Below are 21,058 nucleotides of genomic sequence, written 5' to 3' on the forward strand. Positions count from 1 at the left end.
ATGGAGGAAGACTCAGAATTAGGGGGAGAGAGAGAGTTTGTTTTCTCTTTCTAGAAGACACTGCATGTTTTTATTCTCCCCCTTCTTCGTGCGTGTGTTTAGATAAAAGTTAGGACACAAAGACTTGGCTGGATTGGTGCCAAACTAAAGCTCAAGAAAACAAACTTCAACCTTCAAGGCCAAGAGGTTCAGTGGGTCGTCAAAGCCGGTCCTGCTTGCACAGGAAATCACATCATGTAATCTCTTGTTTGGGACTTTGGCAAAGGATAAAATCCTTCTCAGAAGGGAGCGCTGCCATTTCGGAGAGCAACAGCCCAAGAGAAACACATCATTTGAGGGAGCAGGGATTTTTCAGGATCTCTCTGCTCCATCCCTGGCTGGGGGAGCAATTATTTATTTCATGGCAATTAAAATTACCTTCCTTCCCAAACTATCTACAGAAGCCTCCACCAACAGAGGTGAGAAGGAAACATTCTCCTGCCCAATCCAGGACCTGTTTCACCATTCCCAATCCAATTCTTTAACCTCTCAAAACCATACTTTACTTCTCCCCCTCTGCTCTGCCAGGAGACCACGGACGATTCTCCTCTGTGCAGGGCTTGTCGCAGTCTTGGATGCACTCTGGAGTGATTTTATCCGAAGCGTTTCTTTAGCTTTCTCATGGGCCATGTGGAACACTATCAAAAGCCATAAAACTTTATGTATTTACAGCCTCTTCTGGGAGCACAGCGCTCAGAGCATCACTGTAGATGTAAATTAGCTAAATTATCTTTGCTTGGGATGGTTGGATCTCGCCCAATTACCACTGTAGTTTCTCATTCTCTTTGGTGCTGACAAACAACGCCTTTAAGTGCTTGTTCCACCGTTCTCCCAGATCCCAACACCAAATAATTCTCTCATCTTCAGCCTCTGTTTTCAGAGAAACCTTTGGCATTTTTCCTTGACCATCTTCCATCCTCTCTGGGTTAGTGAAAGTTCCCTTCTTGTCTTTCTGGCACCTTCTGAGTGAATTTAATCTTGCCCAAATCACCTGACAGGCTACAATGAATTCTAGTGCAGCTCTACCCTGTTTTTCCCTTACTATATTGAGATTTCTCTCCTCTGTCAATTAGAATCCTCATCTCACCTCACCCTTTGAAGTTTTGACACATTTCAGCCTTCTCGGCATTACCCTTCATCAGCTTCTTGTCTGGAGAACGACTGAGATCCACCGATTCCTTCCACACACAGAAACTCCTCCATTAATTACCAGTGAGAACCAGTGCTGCTGAATCTTATCCAAATCTGAACACCACAATTTTTCACTACTTTTATGCCACGATTGTAGGGCCACGTCCCCCTTTGGGCCAGCTGCTGGAATCAGAGGATCTGATTTTGTACTCTGGCTTTCATTCGTTAACAACACGGAAAATCCCATGGATTCTCTCTACCCTCTCCTGGTAGGGCTGGTCACCGCCTCATCGGTCATTTCTGGAGTAAACCACAGCCACTCTCCCCACTGTGGATCAAAAGGGAGAGTTAAGAACTCCCAACATCCCAGCCTCTCCCAGCGCTCGTGACCAGGGTGTTGCTGCTCTCCCTGCCCCAGATCAGCTCTGGGGCTTCCCAGCCTGGCTGAGCAGCAAATGCTCCGGGCTTATCACCCCATCAGAGCAGTTGGAAGACAGTTGAGTGTCTCTCGGGGCGCTGATAGCAGGGAAGGCTTTGCTCTCGGAGATAAGCTGCCCTCCCGTTGGTATCTCAGTGTCTTCCAGCCCTTCCAGACACACCCTCACTCTGTGGGGATGGTGAGGAGCCGAGGCTGGGGCTGAGGACAGTTAACTGAACCCCTCGCTATCATCTGCGCTCTGCTCGCTGGAATCGTTCCTCTCGTGTTGATCGAGCCTTTGCAGTGACCTCATTGCCTCGGCAAGCTGTAAACAGGCAGGCAAAGCCTCACGTTCTTGGAGACGGATTAATTCAGGAGAGAAAGGCACTTCGGGCAGGTATTCGAGCCTAAGGTTTTGAAATGCACAACAGCTCAGTTTTCTGCTTGAGCGGCTGCCCAGCTCTGGCTGTAGGTTTTGGGAGAGTCTCATAAGCATCCCCTGGCCGGTTTGGGGGGAACTGGGAGTGTCTGGAGCGCAGCTGCTCCCTGCCAGCTCCAGCCAGAGCTCCCTGCGTCACCCCACGGCAGCAAACCCAGGCGCTGGTGGTTACGTGTCACCCAGGGCTCAGGTACGGGCAAGGCTGAAAGTCCGGGCCACCTCTATCTGGAGGAATCAGGAGATGCCAGTGCCACCATCAGGGTGAGGAAGGACCAGGGTGTGCACAGAGGCTGTTCTTTGCTGCACATCCAAAGTGTTTGGAACCAAGGAGGGCAAATACGGGGGTGAGGCAACAACGTTGGTCTCACAGTTTCTGTATCTATTATATTTTAAAAATTTCCTTTTTCATTTTAAGCGCTGCCCAGTCCTTTCCTTGGGCCGTGCTCAGCTCAGTTGTGAGAAGGATGATCACCCTCCCCAGGCAGCAGACGCTCTCTAAGGTCCCGCTCTGCTTTCGCTCCCTGTTTTCGCCCATGGGAAACCACTTTCCCAAAAATAGACATATTCATCCAAATAAAGGGGCGGGGGTAGGAATATTGTTAAAAAATCATCCAGCTGCGAGGCAGAAGTCTAAAAGCGGTGCAAAAGCATCGCTCCTTTTCACAGGCCGGGGAGAAAACGGCGCTGCAACACCCGAGCAGCATCATCCGTGGAAAGCCTCTGCCATCTGCTGGCACCGCGTCCTGCAGCAACGCCTGTGCTCGGGAGGGTTGGGGGCCGGCCAGGAGGGGAAAACGGGCATCTCTGAAGTTCATAAGCCCTTTTCTAGGAGAAACATTACCTGTTTCGGTCTCATCAAAAATACCGAGGGCACAGAATGGTTTGCATTAGAAGGGACCTAAAAAATCATCCGGTTCCACACCCCTTCCAACTTCCCACTGTCCCAGGCTGCTCCAAGCCCCATCCAGTCTGGCCTTGGACATTTCCAGGGATCCAGGGGCAGCCACAGCTTCTCTGGGTGACCCGTGCCAGGGCCTCAGCACCTTCACAGTGAAGGATTCTCTCCTCAGCTTTCCGAGCAGGTGGAGACCCCAGGCTTTTGGCCAGGGATTTGTACAAAGCCATGAATTAAACACCTCTGTGCAAGGACCAAGAGAGTGTTTAAAGTCGGCTTTTGCCACCTTCTTTCCCTGGAGAGGTTTGTGCACCCAGAGCAGAGCAGCAAGTGCACCCAAGGGCAGAAGTGGGAGCAGCACAGCCAGGGGGAGCAGAGCCAAGGGGAGCTGAAAAGGTGCAATAGAAACTGTGAAAACACCTTTTTATTTCCTGCCTTCTTACTCGTGGAAGCCTCACCTGTACCTGAATTCCAGTTAAGGAAGTTAGAGACAATTAACAGAGAAAGAACTCAGATGTTCAGCCAAGACTCGAACTTTGTCAGGGAAATTCTGTGGCCACACCTCAAAGTATTTTTAGTTCTGGCCTTTGCCACTCAGATGGAGCTTCTTGAAGCTTCCCAGCGTGGCAGGCACCGTTTCCAGAAGAGCATTCCCAGGTTCTGTCTTTCCTGCTCCATGGTGCAGCTCACTCTGGTGCTTCAGAGCCCCTTCATTGTGGCCCAGAATCAGCCGAAGGAACTTTGTAACAAACAGGTATTTTTCTGGACAAATAAACCAGGATTTCCTTTCAATCAGCTCAGAATTCGATCAGCATTATTTGATGTAACAGAATGTTTTGAAGCCAAGGACTGTTTTCAAACCACTAACAAAAATATTTGTATTTTTTTTTTCCTCTGCATCTTATTGCAGCTCTTTTGCTTTTCCTTCCCACCATTTATCTTTCACAACACCAAGCCTTGCTTGTACTTCCTGTTTGGCTGCTGGTTGGTAGTTTTCTCATTTGCTGTTATTTTTGACTTCCATCCAAGCTTTGTATGATATTAATAGCTGTTGCACAGAACTGTAATCATCCTCAAACCAGCCCTAATATTAGCAGAAGTAGCCAAGAGCTGTTGTCAAGGCCTGAGGGATTTGAGCAGTGAATTTTCTCCTCCATCCTGCCCCTTCTGCCCCAGCCCAGGGAGCCCAAACATCTGCCCAGCACCCAACTCGCCCAGCCACATCGTGGCCACCACTGGCAAGAGAGAAGCAGCCTGGTCGAGCCCAAATGCACAGAAAGATACTGAAAGAAGATGCTGATGTGAGGATTCAAGAATTAGACGTTATTGGTTATCTAATTAATGCTTCAGCCTAATCAAGATAGAGCAATCACTCATTGTTCATCCAGCAGTGCTAACACTCATAGCCAAATTACTCATTTTCTATTAAAGGTTGTCAGCAACAGAAAAAAATAAGCACAGAAGATAAAAGCATCTACCCTGCTCTTCCAGCAGTAAATTCTCCTCCTTCCTTTGCACTGCTGCAGTGACTCATCAGCATCCTGAGGGGGACATAGTGATAGGTTTTTTTCTTCTTTGCTGGGAGGAGTGGATTTTAAGGCTGGTGGCTTCCTCCTTCTCTGTTTTAGAGTCTACTCGAGGCTACTTTTTTTTAATGTATTTTCTGCTACTCTCTCCACTGGAGTCTTTCTTCCCAGGGCTGCAATCCCCCGTTACACCCAGATAAACCCTAAACCGTGTGTCCTGCATTTTACCCATGTTTTCACTGTCACTTCCACTGGTTTCTGTCACCTGCCCAAACCTCGATGGGCAGCAGCGGATTCCTGGTGAGTGAATACCCCTGGGGCCGTCCTGAGCTCAGCATCCTGCGCTCTGCCGGCAGCTCCTGCTCCTTAAGGAAGGACTTGGGATTTACCCCAGGGACACCGCTGCACCTCACACAAAACTGTGCAAATGCAATTGCCATCCCCTTTTTGCGGGGCAGGTGCTGTTACAGGCAAAAAGAGAAACTCCAGCAAAGCTGCCAGGGCAGATCCAGATGAGCCCTGGGGACAAGGTGCTGCAGAGCCACACGGAGCCTTTGGCTCCTCACTGATAAGGGTGGTGCTGCATTTCCTTTCTGCACCTCGGCATCCTCCATCGTCTTACACCAGCTGCTTCCTGAAAGCTGTAACACCAAAGTCCTTTTCAGCAGGGAGAAGGGCTCCAGCGGGGAGTTCAGACCCTGCTGCTTTGACCACAGGGTTCCCTTTCTTGTCTACCCAGACCCCAGTGTCATTTTATGCAGGGAAGGCAGGAACTTCAGGGACAGGGAGGGGATACTTTCTATTTTGTTTAAGCTCTTTCATTTTCGTTTCATCCTAGACCAGTGGTTTAGTCAGACTCCACGCAAGAGAGGACATCCCTATATAAGGCTCAGTCCCTAGGTTACAAACTGTCCTAGCCAGGGTCTGCTGCAGTGTGGAAGAGGCCGAGCCATCGTCCCTCAACGGTGACATGACACCCGCAGCAAAAATGAGGTGAGTGCACAGCATCCGTTCTTCTCACAGCTCCCACAGCGACGGGGCCTGGGGGGAGAAGGTTCAGCACAGCATCCTGGCTCAGAATCTCACCTTGGTTAAGGTTGGAAAGGTCCTCTGAAGGTCGCCTTGTCCAAGGCGCCCAGACAGCTTTGGAGTCTGAGGATGGAGACTCCACAACCAGGAAAATTGTGCAAGGACTCTCTTCTCAGTTAAGTTTCCTGATGTCCAGATGGAGCTTCCTAAGCTTGTTTGTGCCCTTTTTGCCCTGGCACTGGGCACCACTAAAAGAGCCTGGCACTTCTTTGCACCCTCCCTTCAGGTATTTCTACAGCTCTATGATTCCTCTGAGCCTTCTCTTCTCTGGGCTGAAGAGTCTCAGCTCTCTCAGCCTTTCCTCGTGGAAGAGATACTCCAGTCCAACATTTTCATGACCTTATTGGGCTCTTTGTTGTGCCTTTTCCTCACCTTTCAGCTGAAGGCACAACCCCTGCTTCCTCCCCACAGAAGGTGAAGTGTGGGTGGGGCTGGCTCTGCTCTCCCTTTTTGCAGTCTATCCCAGGGCCTTTGTCTTAGGTAAGAGAGCAGCCCTGGCTCCAGGCCCTGGTGAGTCCATTGCTGGCTTGCTGTTCTCCAAAGGGTCGGCTCACAGATAGTTCCCTGAGAAATGGGCTGATTGGAACAATTTGCAGGTTCTTTAGTAGCCTGAGTGCAAGGGATGTGTTGAGCAACTAGAGAGAGCCCCCTCCTCCACCTCCCTTCCTCTTTTCCGCTCTCCACGGGCACCCTGGGGCCCCCACCCTTCCTTAACTCACCGTTTCCTGTTCATAGCAAGGAGCAGCTGAAGGAGAAGTTGGATGCCCTTCAGTGTCACTTCACCTGGAAAATGGGTGCCAGCTCTTTCAATCCTCCGCATATCCTGCAGAAGTTGGATGTTGAGATCAAACACACGGCCCACCAGAACCAGGTGGCCCTCCTGGGGCTCCAGGCCTACCTGCACCAGCTGAACAACCAGAGCACGGAAGCTCTGCAAAGCCTCAGAGCTGCTGAGGAGTACAACAGGGAAGAGGAGCAGCCGGCATCTACTGCTGGCTCTTTGATTATCTACGGGAATTATGCTTGGATTTACTACCTTCAGGCCTCCTATCAGGAGGCTGAAAGCTGCCTGGAACGAATTCAGCAGCTCTGCCCAACTCCTTGGGATGTGCGGCTGATCCCGCACATCCAGGCCCAGAAAGGCTGGTCCCTCCTGGCTATCAGAGCCCGGAACGGGGAACGGGCAAGGGAGTGCTTCAATGTGGCCTTGATGCTTGAACCAGAGAACAGATCTTTCCGTACCGGGCTTGGAATGGCTCTTTATTCCTCCTGGATTTTCTTCCGGCAGCCTGATATTGCAAGTGAAGCCATAATCCAGGTGGAAAGAATTGTCCACGAGCAGCCAAATAACTACAAAGCCAAAATATATTTGGCCAGGCTACTTGAACAGTTAGATAGGGAAAGATCAATTGGCTTGATTGAAGAATGTTCAGAGAAAAGCTCTGACCCCGAGGTCCTCAAATCATCAGCTTTGTTCTGGATGCCACAGTCGACAGAGCGAGCAGTTGAGATCCTGCAGCGAGCCCTGCAGCAGGACCCGGGTTACCACCTTCTCTACCAGGCCTTGGCCAAGTGCTACAAGCAACAGTGGCTTGAAGCAAAGCAGGAAGACAAGAATAATATACTGGATGCAGCCATCAAGGACCTCCAGCAAATAATTCAGAAACATCCAGACCTTGACCTTACACTTGTCAAGCTGCAGTTGGCAGAGTTCATTGGTGAAAGAGACCCAGCACAGGAAGAAGAGATGTACAAGGAGCTGCAGGAGAAAATCGACACCCTAAGCCTCAGGTGCCGTCAAGCCCTGAATCTCCACTGGGGAAAGTTCTTCCTCTACCGTAAGAGATCCCTGGATATGGCAAAAGCCAAGTTCATGGATGGTTACAGCATTACCGTGCAGACAAACCAGAGGAGGGAATGTGGCTCCAGACTGAGAAAGATGGCTCAGCTCTACCAGCGTGCCGGGGATGCCGCCGCCACCGAGGCCATCCTCCGCTTCCTCAAGGAGGCCAACTGGCACCTGCCTACGGAGTTTGCTGCACTCGGTTTAGATGATGAGGAGAGCCTCATCCCCATCAGAGAGTAGGGCATGGCTTTTTCCAAGGCTAGAAGGCCAAAAGGACTGTCTGTCTCTGCACAGCAGGCCCATCCCTCACATGGACATAATAGTTCTGTCAGCTCCTCGCATTGTCCCATTGCTCAGCCATCAAATCCAGGCCCACCCGTGGGTAACCAAGTGCCCAAAGCTTACACATGCTGCTGCGTCCTGCTTCTGCCAGAGGAAATGAAAACAAGAGTGAAGAATTTGGCTTACAGGGTCTGAGCACAATCTTCTGCAGGTGTGGACCCGTGGCTCTCCCCTGGAGCTGCTGTTGATCAGAACTGAATGCTGATTAGGGCAGTGTGAGAAATCAACTCGTCAGTTATAAGAATTCTACCATTTGTTATGAACCAGGAGGTGGATTCCTCTGTAAGATCATTGAGGAGTCATGACGAGGGTGAAGCCCTTCTGTACAGGACACAGATGGTCACTGGCTTGTGCAAATGCATCACATGCTGCTGATTAAGGAGCGCACAGGAGTGATTTGATCTGCAGTAATCTCAGAAGCACATGCATCCCTGCCCCTGCCTGGGCATAGGCTAGGAGCTTTCTTGCAATGATTTCCACCAGGAATGACATTTCCATCCCTGGTTCTGGAGTCTCAAAGTGAGGCTTTTAACATTCTTTGATCAATAAATATTTCTGTGTGATTTCTCCTTGTTGGTGTCTTCTTGCAGCCTGAAGCATCCAGACCATGGAATACCAAAGACCTGCCCTCTCCTCACTGTTCTCACTCTCCATCCCCCCAGGTCCTTCCTCTGCCGTGTCCTCGTACATCCCACTTGGAACTTGTGTCCTTCCCTGCAGGCACAGGTAGGCACCCCCCTCCCCAGTCACGTCCCCAGGCACTGCCAGAGTCACCTTTGTGCCCAGCAGGACCTGAGTGGGGGTGGCTTCCTTGGGTGTCTCCAAACCCTACCTGTCCCCACAGAGCAGTGCCACAGAGACCAGGGCAGATGCCCCTCAGCAGGTCCCACCGACAGTGACCTTGTTTCTGCTCCAATGAGGAACAGGCAAGGACCTAGTCTGGGAGAAGATGCTCTGGGAAAGGACCAAGTGTGCCCATAGAGAACACACCTTAGTGCCCCTCTCATGCACATCTGGTGTGTCTGAGAACCCCAGAGGCCAGAAGCACCCCCTTGCCCAGGGGCCCCAGCAGTGGGTCAGCACCAGTGTACAAACTCTTCAGCCCCCAGACCTCACAATCAAGGGGAAAGAGAAACACCCCAGGTCACCACACCCACCCCAGGCTATTTCACCTCCCAACACAATAGTGGGGACCAAACCTGTTCTCCTCCTTCCTCCCCTGAAGCCAGGGGCCACAGCCTGGGGCAGGATCCTGCCCCCAGCAGCAAGGTTGGCTGGGATCAGTCCTTGGGGCAGGAGCTCCTCAGAGAGCAGCCCCTCAACCTCCAGTGAAGCCACACATGCCTGGGTGAAAATACACAGCGCAAATTAAAACCACGAGCCGGAGAACACAGAACCGTGGGTCATGTAGAAGATCAGGATTTACTTAACTGCACGGTCAGGACAGTTTTCCAGAGCTCAATGAAAACAGCCGTGTCATAAACTTGTGTGCATTCCACAGGTGTCTTCACACAGCACTGGGCAAACCCCAGCCCCCGACCTGGGAAAGCAGGACTCCCACCCCCACTGAACCACCCTCCTTCCCCTCACCAGCAGCACGAGCAGCACTAATTCCTTTAGGCTAGCCAGGAATCCTTTGGCTTTGCATCTACACCATCCTCTACAGAATTTACCCCTTGCAAACATCAGGCAATGTTCCTTTAGAGGAGCCACAGTCCCTCGGGCAGTTCATTGAAGAGAGGCTTTTGCCCACCAGCCCAATCCAACACTGCCATCCTCAGGATTCCAGCTGCACCACCAACCAGGTGGGACTTACAGACTCTGTGCTGATGGAAAGCCAGGATTCTGACAAAGCTCAGACACTGCTGTGTCCAGAACATCCTACGCAGTCCTAAAAACCAACCAACTGACACTCATTTTGTGACTGCTCTACTTCACACAGGGACAAAACCAGATGTTAGTGAAAATGTCAGTTCTCTAGAGTTTTTTTAATGATTAACACTGAACAAATCCTGCTTGTTACTGTCTTCACCAGTACTACATTCAGCACAGCATTAGATAATAAAAATAAATTGCACTATAAAATCCCATTAAAAGTCTCAGTTAAGCTGAAAGATAAAAGGCAAAACATCATTTAATATAAGCTGCCAGGGGCCATGGAGACAACCTGTGCTGCTTCTTCTACTTGTGAGCGTTGGTGTGCAAATGCCAGGACAAGACCAACTCCCAGGTCTTCACTTCAGCATAGGAGAGGCAAAGAAGTTACCCTGATGCCCAAGGTGAGTTGTTGACTTGCTTTTACTCCCAAATCTAATTCAAGAGAAACACAAAAATATCAGTTCGGAATTTTGGATATAGAGATCCAACATTCTCCCTTTCCAGGGAACATTCACCCAAATTTTACGCACCTCCCCAAACAATGTTCCCCTCCTTGCCATGAGATGATGTTTATAACCCATCAGGCAGCTGCTGCTCCCACAGTACAGATTAAGGGAGGATTGACCGAGTAGTAAGTGCAGGCTGCCCTCAAAAGTCTCAGCTTAGTTCTCCTTGACCACCCAAATCACCTGCAGTCATTCCAGACGCTGCAGGACAGCACCCACTGGCACTTACTTGGGGGTGGTCTTGCTGAAGGTGGAGCGGACCCTCTGAGACAGGGAGCTGGACGAGGGCGTCTTGGAGAGCTGCTGCTCCGGGGTGGTGAGGGGTCCCAGAATGCTCACTGCCAAAAGAGAGCAGCACAGTGTGGGGACAGCTGAAGTTTTCTTTGTCGTGCAGGGAACATCAGACATTCCCTGGCATCTGTCACAAGCACTAGACAAATCTGGCATTTCCTGGCACACTTTGCTTTTCCCTCTTCCTCTGTGAAGCGAGGAATGACTGGCTCTGAGAGCCTCCCAGGCTGCTTGGATTGAGGGCTGTTAGTAACAGAGCAGAAGCCAGGGTTACCTTGAACCTCAGGTGTCCGTGGAGTGGAATAGGCATTAGCGTTCTCAATCACGTGTGCTGGGTCAATGTTCTCCTGCTCCACCATCATCAGCTGGCTCCAGTAGTCCATGGGCAGCAGCAGAAGTCGCTCCATGACCTACAGAGACACCTGTGAGTCGCTGATCACAGAATCACGGAATGCTTTGGGTTGGAAGAGAGAAAATCAGCCAGGTTTGCCCTACCTTGGGCTGACGCTTCGTGTCTTGCAGGAGGGTCATGGGGTCAGGATCTGGTACCGCGTGGGCGACTATTGTGGGGCCAAAGACTTTGGCCAAATTGGAGATGTCCATTTTAGTATCCGGGCTCTGAGCCACCCTGCGTTAAAAGAAATTAAAGAGACAATGTAGCTTTACCCCTTCTCTTGTGATACGAGTCCCCTGTCCCACACACACTCAGCCTCTGAGTGAGCAGGTCTGTTCCAGAATGAGGAATTTATTCTCACAAGCAGTAACCAGACCCAGTTAGAAAAAGCACCAGTGGGGTAACCATCCCCTTTCAGATCACAGAATGGTTTGGGTTGTGAGGGGACCTTCGAGATCACCTGGTTCCAACCTCCCTGTCCATCAGAATGTACCTCTGCAGGTGGACCATGAGGAAAGCCAAAGTGTCCCTATTGGCCTGAGGAAGTTCTCCAACTGCTTGGTACATAGCAGCGATGCTGTTGTCCTCATCCGAGATTTCTAGCAGGAAAAAATCAATATTTAGACCTAAGAAAGTGCTCCCAGAAGCTCCAATACTCCCCTCACAGCCACAGCTACCCCGAGAAATAAGGAAGGCATAAACTTGTCATGCTGTGCTAATAAACTTGTATCCTGCCCAACCAGGACCCAGGCACAAGGGCTCCACAGAGCACCAAGGCCTGCTGGCTCACTTGACAGCGAAACCACAACCATCGAGCCTAAGGAAAAAGAGTTGGAAATGCCAGGCAGCAATTCCTCACCTGCAGCTTCCATGAAAGTCTTGTTTAACCGGAAAGTGAGAAGGGGCTCCTTCAGGCTGCGCAGGAAGTCCTTGAGAAGGCCGCAGATGGCGTGGATATCGTCCACTTTACTGAGCAAAGGAACGTTTTTTGCTCTAAGGAACTTCTCTTTCAGTTCCCTCACAGTCTTGTCACAGCCAGAGATGCGGTAAAGACCTGTCTGTTGGCACAAAGCTTTGCTCAGAGGAGGAGGTCAAGTGATGTTCTTCCACCCCCACTTTCTCTCCACACCTGAGTCACCCACTGAGCAGCACAATATACACCATAAATAAGGGGCATTTGGGTTAACAATTTGCTTCCCCAACACCACAACCCATTTCATTAGTGCTGTTTCACACCTCATTTTCTTCTTACCTCATGCAGTCCTCGTTGCTCGATCTCATTAACACAGTGCACGATGATGGAAGGGATCATTGGAGGAGTAGAAGGGACAAAATCCATCAAGGTGCCCTAAAAGGGAAAATAAAAAAAAAAGAGGGATTCAGTCACCAAGACATGGAAAATACTCTCTCAGGAATTCACAGCAAGATCTACGGTTTGAAAACAAGAATTGTTGCTCTACTCAGGACTGGTGAAGAAGCATCACATCCATCAGCACAACGCTGCATCGCCTGCCCGGAGCTGCCACCTTCCCCACTCAACGCCCTCCTACCATCACACCCCTACACCCCCTCCCTGCTTGTGGAATGATGCATTAGCAAGCTCATTTGCATGTTATTATGCAGCTCTGAGCAACAGGAGTTTGCTGGGGAAGGCAAAGCTGGAGCTGAGCAAGTCCCAAGCCAAGGTGGGCCCGTCTGGGGTGGCCCCAAGGCCGGGGCACAGACCCACCTCTCCGATGCGGACCGGAGTGCCCGTCAGCGTGGGGATGCAGGGCAGCGGGCAGCGCTCCCGGCACTCCGGGTGAGTGACCACCCGGCAGTCTCTGCACTTCAGAGAGATCTTCCCAAACTTCACTCTCTTTCCACATGGAACACACGATTCTGGCTTGATAACCTGGTGATCCAGAGCACACAGATGGCAGAGATTAGTGCAGTGGAGTAACTCAGCAGGAATCAAACTGGATAACAGTTCCCTGATCCATGCAGGTAACTGGTACAGCTCATATTGACCTGAGATGTAATCACAGAATCATGGAATAGCCCGAGTTGGAAGAGATCCACAGGGATCATCAGTCCAACCCCTGGCCCTGCACAGACACCCCAACAACCCCACCCTGGGCATCCCTGGCAGCGCTGTCCAAACGCTCCTGGAGCTCTGGCAGCCTCGGGGCCGTGCCCATTCCCTGGGGAGCCTGGGCAGGGCCCAGCACCCTCTGGGGGAAGAACCTTTCCCGATATCCAACCTAACCCTCCCTTGACACAGCTGGCAGCCTCTTGTCACACACACTTCAAGATGGAAGGAGATGCTTTTCCAAGCTCCTCCTGCCTGTAGACCCACCGTCTTCGAAACAAAGTCGTGCAGCCTCACTCCCCCGTTGTGCTGCGGGGTGCTGGAGCCATCGCTGTCCATCTTGGACTCCAGCTGCTTACTGCCTATGCTGGACTCGCTGTTCCAAGGCTGCAAAGGACCTGGGAGACACAAGAGGAAGAAGCTGATTGGCTGGAATCACCTTCTGCCCCCAAAAGCATGGGCATCATAAACCAGAAGCAGCTTCCAGGTCCTGGAAGGAATAATTAACATTTCAGGATGACCTGAGTAGCTGTGTCAGGACAGGACAGAGATGTTACACCTACCACTCTTCCTCCGGCTCCTCCGAGGATAAGGCACGGTCTGGATGGTAGAAATGGCTTCAATTGGGCCACCATCGTTGGGGACCATCAGAGTGGTCTTTGCCACTATGGATTCGTTAGCCTGTAATGACAAATACACCACCAGTGACAGGAAGGATGACAGAACTGGGAAGTTCCAGTGGCCCTGGAAACACACAGGAGCTGTGACCAAGTGCACACAAACCCAGCTGGTACCACCATACCTGGTCTGCTGTGTTGCTGATGGATCTGGATTTCTTCTGAGGACCTGGGGGGCCTTCAGCAAACTGCCTGGAAGAGCGCTGAAAAGAGAGCACATTCTTGTCCAGGAAGCAGGAATGCTGCTAACTTGGCATGACACTGGTCCAGGATAATTAGAAGGACTGAGCACTTCATGCTTCTGTGCTGAGTGCAGACAAGTCCTTCAGTGGTACCTCTGCTTCATGGCAACCTTGGAGGTGCCAGGAAGAATTAGGGAACCTCAATCTCTTTGAGATAATTTTCCTGGCCAGCTTTATAATTCAGTTCAGAAAACAAAGAAACCCAACTTAAGAATGGAGGACAAAAAAGCCCCAACGAACCCACAAACTACACACACAAAAACCAGCAACTAAGCAAGTCCCAGACTCTTCCCAGCTCTACTAGGTGCTGGTTTTAGGCTCTTCCCACCTGTATCTTCTGCAGATTAAAGCAGAACAACCACAAGCTCCTTTACAGAATAGAAAAATGTAAACTTCCTACACCATTTTCCCCTAATCTGGGAGCTGTTAATAATCTCCAAGTGTTTTCTTGCAAATCCCAGACTGTAACGGCACAGGATATACAGAAACTCCACTCATTTTCAGCAGACGAACAATGACATCAGACCTAAATTTCAATCTAAACCCCCACAGCAGGAGCACATCCATGTGAGGTCTGACTGTGTAGGTGGCTCAGAGGTCACTACAGGTGGCTGTGAGGTGACAGATGGTGGCACTGTGGCAGCCAGGACGAACAATGTGATGGGGAACAATTGAACCACGTACCCGCTTCTCTCTCCTCTTCAGCCTGACAGCTTTCACCACCGAGGAATCCCAGTCCTGAGGGAAATACACAGCACTGGTTAATGGCAAATGCCACACAGCCCCTGGCCAGGGCTTTCATCAAGTTTTAGCCAATAGTACACCCGGGAAATGCAAATCAGCTCAGCCAGTTTAATACCCCAGTAATCTAAACACAAAGGGTCTCTGGAGATCAACCCCCTCCCCTCGGGCTTTAAAGGGGAGGAGAACTTCAGAACGTGGAGTTACATTACCAGTGAGTCATCGGTCTTGTCAAAGCTGATGTCTGACAGAATTGAGCCAGATTCATCTATTGTAGACAGCCTAAAAAACAAAAATTAGAAGAAGCTTGTATCAGTTTGGCTTTCAGTCAGTCACAGTTCCAGAACAATCTCACTGACTCAGAAGAACCGGATTTTAAAGCGGAACAAAAAGGAAAACTGTTGACACGGGTGCGGAATGTGTCACGGAGGCTGACAGCTGGATTGATGCCTGACACCTCAGATAAAATGCTGTTTCCCTACCTTTTGTTACCTGAACCTCCCACAGAAGCCTGTGGCCTGTTCAGGAAGGCAAGGACAGACTTCTGCTCCTCGCTGAGCTGGATGCTGCCGGAGGCATCACACATGAGCAGCTCCCGAATCAGCTGGATTTGCCTCTCCTGTGAACACAGATAACATCAGCAGCTGGATACACTGTGTTTAATTACTGTGAGACCCGACCAAGTGCTCGAGATACCAGAGATAAGCTCTCAGAACTTGTGTCAATGGACTGCTAATGGCTGCAGGCAGGTAATGGCAGCTCAGCTCCACCAGCAGCCAATCTCCTCTCCCAGATCAAAGCAGAAAGCTGCTCCGAGGAGCCAAGCCAATTCCTTGCTTTTTTTTTCCCCTTTTTTCCTTCCCATGAGTGCCAGTCCTTATTTGCCACTGATCAATGCAGTTGAATCACCTTGACTCCACGCTCTCAGGAGCTGATGGGTAACACAGGAATTACTCACCAGCTTCTCACAGTCCACTTCGGCTTTTTGCCTCCGTTTGATCTCCACATCCACCTGATTGCGGGCATGTTTCAGCTTCACGTCCAGGGCGCTGCGCTCGGCTTCTGTCTTCATGAGGAGATCTTTGTACCTGCCGAGCTCCTGCTCCGTTTTCTGCCATTTCCTCCGACACTCCTCAAAGTTCTTCGCTAACTGAATAAACTCTGGGGAGAGAGCACACGAAGCCTTAGCGGGGCAAGGAGAGGAGCAGCTGGCAGCAGCTATCTGCTCACACAGAATCCCAGGATTCCTGAGCTTGGAAAAGACCTTCAAGATCATCGAGTCCAAGCTGTGCCCGATCCCCACCTTGTCACCCAGCCCAGAGCACTGAGTGCCACATCCAGGGATGTTCCTTGGTACTCCAAACCTCCCTTGGTTCAGCGCCTTCCAATGCCTGGCCACCCTTTCCATGAAGAAATTCCTCTTGGTTTGCAACCTGAACCTCCACAATCTGCTCCCAGTTGAGGCGCGGAGAACCCAGCCCTTGGGCCAACCCACCCACACAAGAGATGTCCATGAGCTCTTCCATTTTTCAGAGCAAGCCCTCCCTGTCAGCACCAGGCAGAAGAGCTGGAACACGAGACGTTGCACGAAGCCAGTTTGCTACAAGCAGAACGTGGCCCTGCACAGAAATCCAGCCAGGACTTCATGTTTTTCAATAAAGGAAAAACCCAGACTGGACTGGTTTTAGCATCTTCAGCACATCCTTCAGGAACACCTCAGAGACAGAACTCACGGCATTCGTTTCCTTCGCTCAGAAGCTCGGCCTGGCGCGTGAGCTGCTCGTACAGACCCCGCAGGTTCACCATGGCAGTCTCCATCCCCCTGCCAAAAAACCACAGCTGAACAAGGAGCCCTGCCCTTCCCTCCCACCTCCCAACAGAAACCAGCCCAAAGAAAAGAGAACCAGCCTCAGAGCTACTGGTTGTAAGGCTTTCAGGCGAGTTGGAGAAGCTGCACGAACAAAACTCATGTTTTATGGAGATATGTGCATCCACTTTTTTTCCACAGGGAATGAAAATCCACAGCCCTCCACAGTTTATGGATAACACAGCCTTGCAGAGAGGCAGATCTGCCCACCTTAGTGCTTCCACTATCCTCCAGCAAAGCACAGAGGCTCAGAACCCGAGGCAAGATGAGGGATCCCAAGTCCTCCCCTTCAGAAAGGATAGAGAACACAGCCCATGCCCTATCTACAAATAACTTGGTACTATATAGGCCACTAAAAACCTGCAAGTTTTCAGCACTTTGTAAGATAAAAATAGGAGCAACACTCCGGGGAATTTTAATACAGTTTTAAATTTAGCTGCATTTTAAGTTACAGCTCCTCCTGCAAATAGCTGTTAAAATTCAACCAGTCAGCACATTTCTCTCAAACAGCAGCAACAACGGCATAAACAGAGGCAGCGGAGGGGAAAGTCTCCAGCTCAGCAAGACAGAAATGACTTCACCAATGCAAGAGGTGGCTGGGGCAGGCAGGGCAGCCGGGGCTGGGAAACGAGCTGGTGCTGGAAGGCATGGGAGAGGTGCCAGGAGAGAACACAACACGCCAGCACAGAAGGCTTTGGGGTACCTGATTCACAGGTACGGACTTCACTCCGACACCTCGATACTTTCTGTATTAGGTGGACCACGAGGTGCGGAAGAGCTCTGTCCTTGCAGCGCGAACTCACACCACGGGGCACGCTCAGCTCGGTGCCTTATAAACCAGCACCAGCATCACCATCCCCTCGCCCTCCGCGACCCCCGAGGCCGGGAGGCCGCAGGGACCAGCCCAGCCCGCACAGCGCCCTCCGAGCCGGGCGAACGAGGCTCCGAGACCACCGGGGATTGGGCCTGGGCGGGTCTGGGATCCGCCGTTCCCCTCAGCCCTCCCGATCCCCCGCACTCACCTGAGCCGCCGGTTCCTCTCAGCTCCCCGCCAGCCTCCTCCGCCCCTCTCTGCGCTCCCCTGAGGCCCCCAGGCTCCCCTCAGCCCTCCCGGGTCCCTCACCCGGGCCGCGGCTCCGGCCCCAGCCGCGCGCGCAGCCCCAACCGCCCCGCGCTCCGGTTTGAATCCCCGCCGCCAGCCAATCCCCGCGCGCCCCGGCTCCTCCCCGGGCTCTCATTGGCTGCGCTCAGCGGGCTCCTGAAGCCAGCCCGCCGCCATGTCTGCTGAGGGCGCGGCCTGCCAGCTCCTCTCCCCGGCGCGGGGCGCGGCCGCGCACGCGCTGAAGCCGGCCAGGCGCCATCTTTAATGCTGGCTGCTGGCGCCAGCGCGCGTTGCTTAGCAACGGGGACGCCGGGTGGGCCCAGGACCCCCAGACCCGGGGCTACTCCTTGCCCAGCGCACCAGAGGGGCTGCTCTGGGCAGGAAAAGCCGTCCTCAGGCCGAGCCCTGGTGGTTATTTCGAGCAAAGCCATTGGCAGAGGGCGCGGATGGGCCTGAGCCCCCTCGCTGGTTCTGCAGGGCGCCAAAAGGTCTGTGCCAGGGGCTCGGTGCAGCCGGTGCGTGGTGAAATTCACCGCGAGGCTGTTTATTAAGTGTTGTCGCTTGAGAAATACGATGCCTTGCCTGTTCTTTTTGTCTTTAAACGTTGATTTGAGTAACAGCCGGCAACTTGCGCCAAAGGCGAAACCCATTTCAAGCCACATACGAGTCTTCCCCGTGCAGGCGTTTAATATGCAAAAGGATAAAACCCAAACCCCAACAATTACACAAAGGGAATTCACATAATCATAAAATAACAACGTGCTTTAATCTTTCAAATCTGAAACAAAACAGCGGGTAATTGAAGAACGGATATTAGCAATTAGAAAGCGGAACTAAATGCTTAAAATTGCGCAGTGGAAAAGGGAGTTCATAAAGCAGATTGCTCTCATCATCCAGCTGCTTTGTTGGAACTGCTTTATTTAGGGTATATAGTTTGTTTTAACGTAATAATAATTAATTCGCAATAGATTGTAAAAAGCCTCAAGATCTTTGGAAAAGGAAGCATTAATGAGGCTTCCTTGAGGAAGAGAGCCAAAATTATCTACGTTTTATAGGGGAACTGAGGCCTAGAAGAGGCACAACTCATCCCCTGAGCCAATGGCCAAGCAAGAGAAAGGTTCTGACCTTGGTATATGACCTTATGGTACAGAAAATCACCCCAAAGCCCAATTTTCCCCTGTCTGGGAAGAAGCTGGAGGCTGAAAGTTACACCTGGCTCTGCGGTGAGCCTCTCGTGCAGGTCCATCCCCCTCGGTGATGGGGCTCAGCTGTTTTGGTGTCAGCCCCGGGCCTCCTGCAGCTCCTGCCTGTAATTAAATCTTCACAGCTAAGATGCCTCTATTGGCAGATCGTATTTATAGGCAGGCGAGTTGTTTTAGTGTCGTTCTGAAGAGTTAAGGAGGCTTTTGCTCATAAGCAAATTCCGTTCCCTTTCAAATTGTCATCCGCAATCGCGTGCCAATAAAAAGGAACATTATTTTAGATGATTGCCCCCGCGGTGCTTGTAGTGAGTTACTGCAGTAGGTGCTGGGCTTGTGTTACACAAACATTTCTTCCATATGTGTTCAACCATCGTCCTTCCAAATCCTCCTTGGAATCAGGAGGGCAGCAGGACCTGAGCGCCCCAAAAAGCTTCTCAGAACCTCCCCCCCTCCCCACCTGTGGTACGATGTGGACCTGGCAAATGGGCCCCCTGCTCGATCCCAGGCCCTAAAACCTTTGTGGAGCCTCTTTCCTCCTCCCCAGCTGATGAATGATGAGAGCAGGGAGGTCAGGAGCACCTTTCATTTGGAGCTTTATTCCAAGGGAGAAGAAAGGCAGAAGGACTGAGGGCCTTTTCAGGAGCTGCTTTATGGCAAAGTAATTATATTCTCTTTTGTTTGTGTCAGGAAGGGGGGGAGAAGCCTTGAAATGTCTCATCTGGGAAACCGTTAATAGAATTTATGCTAATTTGATGATTCCGGCGATTACTGGCGGAAGCACTTCACATTCTCAGGCAGCAGAAATTCTCCTCCAGCTCCTCCCGCAGCCTCGCTGGGTTGGTCTCCAGCCCGTTCTCCTCCTCCAGCCACCGCAGACCCTTGGCTGGGCAGCGCTGGCCGACCCCAGCGTGTGACCTCAGGAGGTGACCGGGATTGGTGCTGATGCCAAAGGGATCCCTGGTGACCCCGTGCCTCGATCTTTTGGGGCAGGATGGAAAGAAACCTGCCCCAGCACCTCACTGTGTGAGCGAAGAGCAAAGCCAAACCTCTCCCTGCCAGCCTCATCCTCTGGTGAAGCCTTGCAAACACCAATCGCTCTGCCCAGCTCCTGCAATTAACTCTGCAATTGCAAACCCATTTGTGCAGCTTTGTGCTCAAGGGAAACCTTTATTAAGTTCCTTTTAATCCAAAACCAGTTAGAGCACGATGGTCTTTATAAGCAGTCATTCAAAAAAACCAAAAAAAAGCAGGGTGGGGAAGCAAGTGGAATTAAAAACTTTGAGACAGTAACATTTCCCCAGGGAAAATAAAAGGGAGAAAAAAAACGATCTTAGGTGCACTTCTCTAGATGCATTAATACAGCAGGGGTGTTCAAAAGGAGTTATTCAGTAGTGTGAGGAAAAATCCATCAGGCTGAGAAGGGAGGGCAGCCGGGCTTTAGCCAGAGGAAGATGGACATTTCAGGGAATTAATTTCTGATTTCTCCTGGCTGGCCCGAGCCAGAGGCCGGCAGATGGCATCAGGCTCATGTGCTGGGTGGGAGCTGCAGGGCCTCGGCCATCCCTCAGCAGGGCAAAATGTGGCCAGAGCAACATCCACAGGGGCTGGGAGGAAGGGAAGGAGCCTGCGGGGAGGGGGATGAGGAGCCCATGGGGTTCGCAAGGAGGGGGATAAAGGAGCCCATGGGGTCTGTGGGGAGGGGGGCAAAGGGGCCCTGTTTTTGCCATCAGTCCAACAACAAACCAGGTTTATCTGTGATGTCCCACCTGAGTGAAGCCGGGATGTTTCCTCCAGCGCTGATCAGCTTCGGGGTAAAGAGCACTTGGATGGGATGAGCCGAACCCGCCGCCCATCCTTTGTGCTCCTCGTAGTGAAACGGTGCATTAATGTCGGCAGAGAAGCCACAGCCTTATCCTGAACTCCTTAAAAAACAAAGGGAGTCTCTATTGCCTTCATCTGGCTTTTAATGAATGACCTCTTGTCGCCGGGAGCTGCGTGCGGTGACAAAGGAGCTTTGTGGGCTGATATTTATGATTTCATTTAAGCCAGGGAGTAAGCTAAGGGAGAGCGCTGGAAAAGAAGAGCTGAGCTGATGGTTCTGGCTTTAGACTCAAGGGATCTTTATCTAGTTTTTGTATTAATACAGTTGTCATCTCTTAAATATTTGAGCGACTCTCAGCCGTGAACGCTCCCACGCCGGAGGGACACGTGAGGATGACCCCGGCTCTCCCAACCCCACACCCTCCTCTGGACCCGAATGCTGGGGAGGGGGGAAGGGTTTGCATTTTCCTAGTCCCCCCCAAACCTTGCCCACACATGAAGCCTGCTGTGAGTACCCACGACCTGCTTGCGGGGGGCCCCG

The 21,058-nt window shown here is 51.5% G+C and overlaps 2 protein-coding genes across 3 annotated transcripts; one reads left to right on the forward strand and one right to left on the reverse strand.

Moving 5' to 3' along the window:
- The first annotated feature begins 5,069 nt into the window (after positions 1 to 5,069).
- Positions 5,070 to 8,288, forward strand: LOC121662467 (interferon-induced protein with tetratricopeptide repeats 1-like). Its single transcript, XM_042023640.1, has 2 exons — positions 5,070 to 5,441; positions 6,273 to 8,288. Exons 1-2 carry the CDS (start codon positions 5,419 to 5,421, stop codon positions 7,621 to 7,623), a joined length of 1,374 nt encoding a protein of 457 aa, XP_041879574.1. The 5' UTR covers positions 5,070 to 5,418; the 3' UTR covers positions 7,624 to 8,288.
- An 840-nt stretch (positions 8,289 to 9,128) lies between these two features.
- On the reverse strand, positions 9,129 to 17,577 carry RACGAP1 (Rac GTPase activating protein 1). Of its 2 annotated transcripts, none has more exons than XM_042023642.1 (17): positions 17,516 to 17,577; positions 16,259 to 16,347; positions 15,484 to 15,686; positions 15,008 to 15,144; positions 14,738 to 14,807; positions 14,469 to 14,522; positions 13,668 to 13,745; positions 13,429 to 13,546; positions 13,133 to 13,263; positions 12,524 to 12,688; positions 12,047 to 12,142; positions 11,654 to 11,852; positions 11,288 to 11,393; positions 10,896 to 11,028; positions 10,675 to 10,810; positions 10,339 to 10,447; positions 9,129 to 10,035 (listed from the first exon to the last, which is right to left on the reverse strand). In XM_042023642.1, the coding sequence occupies exons 2-17, from the start codon at positions 16,341 to 16,343 to the stop codon at positions 9,960 to 9,962; spliced, it is 1,896 nt and encodes a 631-aa protein (XP_041879576.1). In that variant the 5' UTR covers positions 16,344 to 16,347; positions 17,516 to 17,577; the 3' UTR covers positions 9,129 to 9,959. The 2 variants fall into 2 exon arrangements, with proteins under 2 accessions (XP_041879576.1, XP_041879577.1); XM_042023643.1 differs by lacking the exon at positions 17,516 to 17,577 and adding an exon at positions 17,415 to 17,477.
- Between the last annotated feature and the right edge of the window lie 3,481 nt (positions 17,578 to 21,058).

This window comes from Corvus kubaryi, unplaced genomic scaffold, assembly GCF_017639235.1.
Source record: "Corvus kubaryi isolate FWS band 111438036 unplaced genomic scaffold, C.kubaryi_AGA036_p1.0 37253, whole genome shotgun sequence".
In the NCBI taxonomy this organism is placed as follows: domain Eukaryota; kingdom Metazoa; phylum Chordata; class Aves; order Passeriformes; family Corvidae; genus Corvus; species Corvus kubaryi.

What these genes read in the sequence shown, in the direction of transcription:
- LOC121662467 (XM_042023640.1), top strand. Translation starts at nt 5,419, where the DNA reads ATGACACCCGCAGCAAAAATGAG. An exon ending in ACACCCGCAGCAAAAATGAG is followed by an intron (nt 5,442 to 6,272) that starts GTGAGTGCACAG and finishes TCCTGTTCATAG; the next exon opens with CAAGGAGCAGCTGAAGGAGA.
- RACGAP1 (XM_042023642.1), bottom strand. Translation starts at nt 16,343, where the DNA reads ATGGAGACTGCCATGGTGAACCTGCGGGGTCTGTACGAGCAGCTCACG. An exon ending in GGAGGTTCAGGTAACAAAAG is followed by an intron (nt 14,808 to 15,007) that starts GTAGGGAAACAG and finishes TTTGTTTTTTAG; the next exon opens with GCTGTCTACAATAGATGAAT. An exon ending in TCAGCAACACAGCAGACCAG is followed by an intron (nt 13,547 to 13,667) that starts GTATGGTGGTAC and finishes TTGTCATTACAG; the next exon opens with GCTAACGAATCCATAGTGGC.